The sequence below is a fragment of the Rhincodon typus genome, chromosome 35 (genome assembly GCF_021869965.1).
Source record: "Rhincodon typus isolate 14 chromosome 35, sRhiTyp1.1, whole genome shotgun sequence".
Classification (NCBI taxonomy): Eukaryota; Metazoa; Chordata; class Chondrichthyes; order Orectolobiformes; family Rhincodontidae; genus Rhincodon; species Rhincodon typus.
In genome coordinates, this window is record NC_063366.1 from 22456300 (window position 1) to 22467034 (window position 10735).

Consider the following 10735-nt stretch of genomic DNA (forward strand, 5'->3'; position numbering starts at 1 on the left):
CTAAAACTCTCGAGCCCAGGTAACTTCCTGGAAAATCTCCTCTGCATCCTCTCCAGTGCAATCGCCACCCTCATATAATGTGGATACCAGAATTGCACGCAATTCTATAACTGTGGCCTAGCCAACATTTTGTAGTTCAAGCATAACCTTCCTGCTCTTAAACTCTATACTTCAGCTGATAAGGACAGGTATCCCATATGCCTTCTTCAACACTTTGTCGACCTGTCTCATCACCTTAAGGGACTGGTGGAAGTGCGCACCGAGGTCCCTCTGATTATCAGTATTTCCCAGAGTGCTACTATTCATTATGTATTCCCTTGCCTTGTTTGTCCTGCCCAAGTGCATCACCTCACACTTATTCAGATTAAATTCCATTTGCCTCTGATCAGCTCATCTGATCAGCCCGACTATAACCTCCTGTTACCTAAGGCTATCCTCCTCACTATTTAGCACCCCATCAAGTTTTGTATCATCAGTAAAATTACTGATAAACCCTCCTCCATAATCTAAATTATTTATAAAGTAGAAACAGAAAGGGCCTGAACACTGATCCCTGTGGAACCCACTGGATCCAGACTTCGAGTCATAAAACACCCCTTGACCACCAGCTTCTGCTTCCTGCTAATCAGGAAATTCTGAATTCAATTAGTCAACTTTCCCTGGACTTCATGGGCTCTTACCATCACGATCAGTCTCCCATAAAGAATCTTATTAAAAGGCTTGCTAAAGTCCAAGTAGGCTACATTGAATGCATTACCATCATCTACACACCTGGTTACCTCTTCGCAAATTCAACCAAATTGGTCAGACATGACCACCCTTTAACAAAACCATGCTGAACGTTCTTGATTGCTCCCAGCCTGTCCAAGTTCAGATTAATTCTGTCCCTCAGAATTGCTTCAAATAGCTCATCACTGAGGTTGGATTGACTGGCCTGTACTTTCCTGGCTTATCCCTCACTCCTTCTTGCTCAATGGTACCACATTAGCTGTGCTCCAGTCCTCTGGAACCTCTCTTGTAGCCAGAAAGGAACTGAAAATTACTGCCAATGCCCCTGCTAGTCCCTCCCTTGCCTCACTTAACAGCCTGAGACACATTTCACCCAGCCGTGCAGATTTATTGATTTTTAAGTCTATCAGACCATTCAGAACCTCCTCTCTGTCTATACTAATTTCTTTAAGAATGTTGCTGTCCTTCTCCCTGAATTGTTTATACCAACATTATTCATCTCATTGGTGAACACTGACACAAAATATTCATTTAGAATTCCACCTACATCCTCCAGCTCCATGCACAAAATGCTGCTGTGATCCTTAACGGACACCTAGTTATCCTTGCATACTTAATGTCCTTGTAAAACAACTTTGGATTTTCCTTTATTTTACCTGCCATTATCCCTTTATTTCCTCTTTTTGCTCTCCATTTTTAAATTCCCTTTTCCCCTTCTATAATCCTTTCGGAATTCTGCTGTTGTTTTCAGTTAATCCCTTCTTCAAAAACAAAACGCACTTCCTTAAAAAAATCACAAACCAACCAAACTACCACTTCCATGGTTATCTGATTTCTGTTCCCCAATCAGCAATTCCCTCAAGCTACAGTTGTTAAACCATCCCTCCTCTCTTGAATTTACTGAGATGCTGATTTGTCTCAGTTTGATGATTTGTTTTGTTTTGAATTTTCTTACTCTTGTCCTTACAGTGTCCTCTGGCCCCTTCTGACATTAATTTTTTTGCTCTTTTCTTGTGGACTCCTTTTGCACAATCATAGGAAAACATGTTCAAGTTGGACTGAGTTAGATGCCAGAGTCCCTCAGGGAAATTGATTAACCATTCTGGTTTTTCAACAATCCATTTATATCAATCACTACTCCCTCCCTTTTTTGGGCTGTGTCTTATAATGTTGCTGTTGAAATCAGGCACAGAAACTTAAAAGTTACACTGGGGACAATTTCACTTGGAGCTCCGTGGAATCTGAGCAATCTTTCAAGATGTCCATCATATGGGAGAAGCTAAAAAGCAAACAATGAAAGGAGCTGTGCAGCCTCCACAAGGAGAAGGTGAAGCTATTTTGTAAGACCGACTATCAGCCCATCTGTTCAAAAAGCCACCAAAGCCATGAGCTGTTGCCTCTGGAAGAAGCTACTGAAGAATTTAAGGTGAGAATATAACTCATCAAATAGTGGAACAGAATGTGATTGGAAACACTCAAAAGTCATTGATTTAGATTGAGTGTCTCTTAGTATTTAAAGCAATTCTGTTAATGCATTTATATTTCTTTAATATTCTGTCATTACAAGGGTTGTCATTAGTGTCATTGCTACAGGGAGCAGGAACAGGGATGTTGAAGAGTTAGATTGATGTCAGTCGATTAGCCCTCCAACTGCAAAACCAAACACCTTAATTCAGTATATTTCAGATGTGACGAGGTAATTGTCAACAAATAACTGTTAACCTTTCACCAAAACCTCTTAATCAGCTCAAAGTTGCAAGCAATCAGATAAAATAAACTGCGACCAGGAAACTGAAACAGGTTCAATCCTCTGGGTATTTTCTGCCCAGACAGAGTCAAGAGTTAACAGGAAAATGCTTTGGAAGTTTAATGAAGGAGAAGTGATGCCATTTGAAGTCTGTAAGAATACACCATGACCCAAATGAACAAAAAAGCAAAAAAAAACTCTTCCCATTTTAGAGAGGTGCAATGTTCAAAACTCAAATTGGTTAATAAAATTGCCACCTCTGTCAATGAGCATCATCAGATGAAGCAAAGAATAGTCCAGGGATGTAAAGGGTTATTTAAAAATAAAAGAGAAAGAAGCCAGACTAATTCCTGGGATGGAGAGACTGGATTGGTTAGGACTATACTGATTGGAGTTTAGATGAATGAGTGACAGGGGTTCTCAAAGAAACTATAATTTTCTGACAAGGTTAAACACAAGAATGATATTCCTGATGACTGGGCAGCCCAGAACCAGGGGTCACAGTTTAAGGATATGGGGTAAACTATTTAGGACTGAGATGAGGACAAATTTCTTTAGCCATAGAGTGGTGAGCCACAGAAAGCGGTTGAGGTCAAAATGTTGAATATTGTCAAGAAGGAGGTAGATATACTTCATAGAGCTAAAAGTGTCGGGAGAAAGTGGGAAAAGGTGCTGAGGTGGATAAATGGCCCACTCCTGTTCGTATGTTCTATGTTTCTATGAAACATTTAAAAAGAGATAACAGATAGAAATAAAATTAAATGATTGAAGTAAAATATCAACAGCATAAAGGGACAACAGAAGAAATAGAAAGAGAAATAGTTGAGAATGTTTCCAGAAGGCATCAGCTTATTGTGTAATTGTGAAATAGTGATAAAGGTGAAAGACAGGGACATTAGAGAGGTGGAGAGATATGAATCTGTACTTGTTAGTCCAAAGCTTAAACAGGATTCCTGACTTTAGAGATATGGGAAATTGCAATGGATGAGAAGGTGACTCTTTGAGGGTAAGTGAATCAACTAGATTCAGTCAGTGATAAGGCCAGATAGCCTCTGACCCTGAGAAGGAATCTTCAACACCTCTTATCTGAAGATGAGTACAATCTGCAACACATTTTCACTGAGGGACAGAAATTGAAGAAAGCCAATTATGTGGGACGGCTGGATGGAATGAGGTTGTTGGAAGAAACTCAAGGGATTAAATTAATAATTACATTCCAAAATCAATACTTCTGAGGAATTTGTTAATGGAACAATCTAATCAGCCTGCAGCTATTGGTGTAGCTTTGGAAATATTCAGGGTGTGAAAATAAGTCATATTTTGAAGACAGAGTTTATTGGCTCATCTTCCCCAATTCCTGGGTTTATATTCAGATAAGTAAGAAAAAAATGTCATTTCACTTAACTAAAACAAAGAGCTGCAGATGCTGGAGATCTGAAACAAGCACAAACAGAAATTGTTGAAGAATCTCAGGAGGTCTGGCAGCATCTTGAGTGAGAAAGAGTTAACATTTTGAGTCCAGTATAATATTGCTGGAACATTAACTCTGTTTCTCTATCCACAGATTCTGCCAGACCTGTTGAGACCCTCCAGCACTTTTTATTCTTATTTCAGATTTCCAGCATCCTCAGTATTTTGCTTTTATTTAGGTTAGATCATTCATCAGACTTGTTCCGGAATGGAAGGACTGTCCTTTGAAGGGAGTTTGGGAAAACTGGGCCGAAGGGCCTGTACTGCGCTGTAATGTTCTATGTTCTATGTTCTATGTGTTCTCTAGAGTTTTGAAGAATGAGAGGTGATTTCATTGAAATTTACAAAGCACTGAAAGAGATAGAGGGGGTAAAGTGTTTCCCCTGGTTGGGCAGCCTAGAACCAGGAACGTAGTTAAAAACAAGGGAGATAACACTTCAATCCAAAATGAGAAGAACTTTTCTTTTTACTCAGAGGGTTGTGAACCTTTGGAATCTCTCCTACAGAGGGCTGTGGAAGATCAGTCTTTGAGTCTGTTTAAAATTGATATATTTCTGATTACTTTGGTAGACAGGGTTATGGGGATGGTACGGATAAAAGGCATTGAAATGTTCGATCAGCCATGATTGTCTTAAAGGATAGGCTATATGGCTTATTCCTGTTCTTATTTTCCTAAAAGGTTTGACAGCTCTCTCTAGTACTTCAAGTCAAATTTAATGAAAATATGAAGTTGTTATAATTTAATTTATGTAATTGGATCTTTGTAATGGAAAGGAAACTAAGTGAGTTCCACATAGGGAAAGGACTAGGCCATTTAGCCCCTCAAACATGTTATGTATTTAATGAGATCATGGCTAAAGAAAACAAACAAACTCAGTTTTGAAATTTTCATTGACTGTATCCTATTGCTTTAGCAATCCTTTAATGGGGTGAAAGCTTTCTTCCTCAACAGTCTTGCTCTAACTTTAAGGTTATGCCCCCTTACTTACAACATCCACTACCAGAAAATATCATTTCTCTCCATCCACCCTGTCATATCCATGATCAACTTAAAACACCTCAGATGGTTTCACCTTAATCTTCCATTGAAATGAAAACTGAGAATTATTGTTACTAAATTATGTTTAATCTGTGAGTGTTTGTGGTACAAAAGTGTACAAATTAATCAGTGTATTTTGATCAGGAGGAACTGCGAAGCTTACTGAAGCCAGGCCAGGACAAGAAGAAAGAATGTGATGCTGTAAAAAATGACTATAAAAGAACATTAAACCACATTCAGGTATTTTTTTTTATGTTTTCATCACTTTTTGTTTTTCTTTGAACTGCTATATGTTTATCACCAAAATAAAATCTCACTTTCTCCAAACACTAACTTATCACAGATGCATTCCAGGTATGAATGAGGGCCAAGTGAACAAAATATTCAGCAGCTGAATCTGCAAATTGAGCCTCTTTTTGATGGAATGATCATTTTGTCTTTATTAACTAGGCATTGGCCTGGTGGTATTATGCTAGACTGTTAATCCAGAAACACAGCTAATTTTCTGGGGTAACAAAAACAAAGTTGCTGTAAAAGCTCAGCAGGTCTGGCAGCATCTGTGCAGGAAAAAACAGAGTTAACGTTTTGGGTCCAGTGACCCTTCCTCAAGGAAATGAAACGTTAACTCTGTTTTTTCCTGCACAGATGCTGCCAGACCTGCTGAGCTTTTACAGCAACTTTGTTTTTGTTCCTGATTTACAGCATCCGCAGTTTTTTCGGGTTTTTATCCGTGTTCTGGGGTCCTGGGTTCAAGTCCTACCATGGCAGACAGTGAAATTTGAATTCAATAAAAATCTGGAAATAAGAATCTAATATGACCATGGATCCATTTTCAATTGTTGGATAAACCTATATGGTTCACTACAGTCCTTTAGAGAAGGAAACTGCCATCGTTACCTGGTCTGGTCTACATGTGACTCCAGGCCTACAACAATGTGTTGATTCTTGACTGCCCTCTGGGATAGTTTATATTTACTGGCCTAACCAGTGATGGCCTCATCCTGAGAATGAATTTTAAAAAAAACTAGATTTCACATCCTGAGGGAATATTTTTCTCTCTCATATTCTTAGAAACAGAATTGCACAGCTTTTTGAAAAAAAATGCTCATTTTCCTCTCAACTTCACCTTTGTTCTCAAAGGACCAAGGTGTAAAGACAGAGAAACAGATTAAAGCTGAATTTGAAAAACTTTACCAGTTTTTCCATGAGGAAGAGAGGATTGTGTTGGAAGATCTGAAACTGGAGAAAGAGGAAAAGAGTCAGGAGATGAAGGAGAGAATTGAGAAGATAACGGAGGAAATCTCATCACTTTCAGCCAGTGTTCAGCATATTGAACAAGAGCTGAGGGAACAGGACAGTACCAAGTTCCTAATGGTAAGCTGTTTATTTGTCTTTGTACTTTCTTTGACACCATCCTTGAGACTGTGCAGGCCACGCTGTCAAAACCAAGGAGACTGCATCCTATTTTACAGCACAAAATAACATTCAGTCAGGTCAATGTTAACTCAGAACTGGAAGTCACATCATTAACATTGCTTTTCTCTTACCACAGACATTACATGACTTACCAAGTATTTCCAGCCGCTTTTATTTTGGATAACCAGTTTTCTGCTGTGCATTGCTTATATTATTGTGTGCACAATTTGGATGCTGGAATCAAAGGGATGATTTCAACATTCACAATTTGGTCAGTAAAGCTAATATAGAAGAAAATTGCACTGAACTACATGTCCGATGTTAATGATCTTTGGTAGGAGGAATAAGAGACCAAATATTCCTCAGAAAGTAAGACCAGAACTTTCATGTTGGAGGTGGGAAGTCAAAGCCAACAAATGGATGTTCAGGAAATCAAGGGATTATGGGATAGCATGGGATGATGGAATTGAGGAAGAACATCTTTTATCTAATTCAATGGTGGAGCCAGTTTTATGGGCCAAATGGCCGACTCCAGCTCCTATTTCTCAAACTATTTTATCTGGAGGGGTATATGTGTAGTAATTTAATCTGGCGTAACCAAGGTTCCAAAGAAGTTTAATAGGACTTCCCTACTTCGCAACTTTACCTCCCCAAGTATGCCTTTTTATTGCCTTATTAGACTGGGTTCCTCAACCTCATTTAGATTCATAAAATTCACAAGCAGTTAAGTGAGGACATTTTCCCCCATCAATTATAAATGGTCAATCACTTAAGCAAGGTTGTACAGAGGCAAAGTGCTGCAGTTACAGCACTGGAAGGATGTAATCTCACGTAACAATATTTTCAGCAAGTTAATGTATCTCAGGGAACACCAGGATCACAGTTCTCCAGGGTAAAGACATTGTGGGACATCAGGCAGCAGGAGAGGTACCTGCACACTCTTACCCAGGGAGCAGTCAGGTTGGACATTGGTGCTGGTTCATGGTCAGGGATGTGAGGATGTGATTGTGAGTCAGGGAACATACAGGGATGTCCCCCCAGGTTCTGGACAATCCCTTGGCCTTCGCTATTATCCAACAAGCACAGGTTTCCTGTTATCTGTCTGGAGGAGGACAAGGTCTGTGGAGTGAATGAGTAAACTGATGATACGAAGCTGGTCGTGTGTGGTGGTGGAGGGAGAACAATCTCGTTTTTTTTATATTCACTCACAGGATGAGGGTGTCTCTGGCTGGGACAACATTTACTGCCCATCCATAATTGCCCAGAGGGCAGTTAATAGTCAACCACATTGCTGTGAGTTTGGAGTCACATGTAGATCAGACCAGGTAAGGATGGCAGTTTCCTTTCCTAAAGGACATTAGTGAAACAGATGGGTTTTTTTTTCTGACAATTGACAATAGTTTATGGTCATCACTGGACCATTAATTCCAGTTTATTTTTTGAATTCAAATTCCACCATGGCAGGATTTGAACCCAGTTGCCCAGAACAATAGCTGAGTTTCTAAATTAATTGTCTCGCGATAATACCACTAGGCCATTGCCTCCTGTTAGTCACCATTAGATACATAGATACTGTTCTCTGCAGCCGAGACTGAGAGAATCCCAGGTGTCCTTTTCCCTGTTCAGTACTAGGGGTAAGGACATGTCTCTTGTGCAGTGGATGAACTCTGACAGAGGAGAAGGATGCAGTTGACATGGTCCATGTCAAACTCAGAAGGGACCAGCGGTGAAGTTCTGCTGGCAGACTTTCAGGAACTAGAAACAGAAATAAAATGCAAACCCTCTTAGATAATCATCTCTGGAATGTTCCCTTAGTAATGCATAAATTGTCAGAGGGATGTATAAAAGAGAACATTGAATGCTTGTTGACTGAGTAATGTGTGAGATGGAAGTATTAAGGGATGGTCCTTTAGCATTGCTACTAGTGATAGAATGCCTTTAGCTTTTGTGTTTTATACATTTTCCCTCATGTTGCCTTAGTTACCAATAGCCTCTGTGAAGCTCTGTGTTCCATCATGAACAAAGTGGCTCATATTTAGCTAGACTGCTGCTCAACAGCCTTGACTTTTCTCTTTGTGCTGTTGGACTGAACCTCTCTTGCTCCCACCATTTCATTGATAAAGAACATCTACAGGCAATACAGAGGGCATTCAGAAATGAATGATGAGAATGATACCACAAAGGAGAGGGGAAGCTGATTGGGAAGGATTTAACAGACTGGGTCAGCTCATAAAGAGAAGACTGGGACGCAGTCTGATAGAGATCTTTAAGATCTTTCAGGATTTGATTGGATAGATAAAGAAAAGATGTTGCTGCTTGTGAAAAAGACTGGATTTTGGGTTGATAAATACAAGATAATGACAAACAAATCTAGTGATAATTCAAGAAGAAACTCAGTTCCGCGGTGTGAGATCAGAATGTGAAATTCTTTACCACATAATAACTGAGGTAAAGATTACAGATACATTCGGGTAGAAGCTAGATTAGCAGATAAGGGAGACACAGGACAGGACAATGTACTGTTGATGTTAGGTCAGGAAGAGTGAGAGAAGGTTCATGTGGAGTAGTTCTCAGTGTCACTGAGTCAAAATCCTAACAATCCCTCCTTAACAATGTTGCAGGTCCAACTACAGGATATGGACTGCAGCAGTTCAAGAAGGCAGCTCACCACCTCCTTCTCAAGGGGCAACTGGGGATGGGCAATAAATGCTGGGGCCATCAGCAATGCCCACATTTCACGAGTGAGTAAAGATAAAATAAAAAGCGGAGACACCTGAATGGATGAGCTGGCCTGAATGGCCTGCTTGTTTGCTGTAATTACTCTGTAGCCATGAGTAATCCAATTGGAATGTAGCTCTGTGACCTCTGTCATACATTAGGATTGAAGAATTTGTATTATGTTCACAGTGCAGTGAGGATTGGGCTAGACCTGTTCTTGTAGTTTACACAGCACTACACAGGACATACAGCACACAAACAGGCAATCTGTCCCATTGGCTTCCCCTGGCATTTATGCTCCAATCAAACCTGCTCTCATTTTTCCTGGGCTGTCTCTGCCAGCACTATACCCTTTACCCTTGTGTTCATTTTGTTTACTTTGAAACTTGATTCACCTCAAGCACTCCAGTCCAAAGTTGTGCAGGCTAGGTGGATTGGCTGTGCTAAATTGTCCATAGTGCCCAAGGATGTTTAGGTTAGGTGGCTTAGACATGGGATAGAAGAATGGGGCTGGGTGGGCTGCTCTTCGGAGGGGCAGTGTGGACATGTTGGGCTTAATGGCCTGTTTCCATACTGTAGGGATTCTATGATACCCACTCATTGCACCAGGGGGTTCCTGATTCTCACCATTCTCTGGGCAACAAATCATTTCTGGAATTCCCAATTGGATTTCTTGGTAACTCCCTCATCATGATGACCTTCTTCCTCCGTACTTAATGAAATGCAGCCTCTGAGTTTACAAATTTAAAAAGTTGCATTATTTTAACTAATTCTTTGATCGTTTAGGTCAGGTTGCAGTTGTCTCTTGCCCTATGAACCTTATCCTATTTATGCTTCAGTACAACCTTGCACTTTTAGGACCATCTTACCTTTGAAATGGCGGGTTTGTGTCTCAGCCAATTCTGTCCCTGAGCTGCAGGGACACCATTTGGTCAGGTCCAAGGTGTGACAGGTATTTGGATCTCTCCCTGAAGCCGAGCTGATTTCTCACCGCATCTTACCAAACTCTTCCGTACCTACACCAGCCCTAAACCCCACCTCTTCCTCCGTTACATTGATGACTGTATCGGCGCCGCCTCGTGCTCCCACGAGGAGCTCGAACAGTTCATACACTTCACTAACACCTTCCACCCCAACCTTAAGTTTACCTGGACCATCTCTAACACCTCTCTCCCCTTCCTGGACCTCTCTGTCTCCATATCGGGCAACCACCTCGAAACCGATATTCATTTCAAGCCCACCGACTCCCACAGCTACCTAGAATACTCCTCCTCCCACCCACCTTCCTGCAAAAATGCTATCCCCTATTCCCAATTCCTTCGCCTCCGCCGCATCTGCTCCCAGGATGAGGCATTCCACTCCCGTACATCTCAGTTGTCCTCGTTTTTCAAGGACCGTAACTTCCCCTCCTCGGTGGTCGAGAACGCCCTCAACCGTGTCTCCCACATCTCCCGCACCTCATCCCTCACACCCCGTCCACGCAATAAGAACCAAAAAAGAATCCCCCTCGTCCTCACGTACCACCCCACCAACCTCCGGATCCAACGCATCATCCTCCGACACTTCCGCCATCTGCAATCCGACCCCACCACCAAAGACATCTTTCCCTCCCCACC

At 41.1% G+C, this 10735-nt stretch overlaps 1 protein-coding gene across 1 annotated transcript in view; it reads left to right on the forward strand.

The window, feature by feature from the left end:
- Positions 1–10735, forward strand: part of LOC109938303 (zinc-binding protein A33-like) — a 246902-nt gene that overhangs the window by 227847 nt on the left and 8320 nt on the right. The window contains exons 2-3 of the mRNA XM_048616561.1: positions 5130–5225; positions 6126–6355. Coding sequence (XP_048472518.1) covers positions 5130–5225; positions 6126–6355 — 326 coding nt within the window. The remainder of the gene's footprint in view (positions 1–5129; positions 5226–6125; positions 6356–10735) is intronic.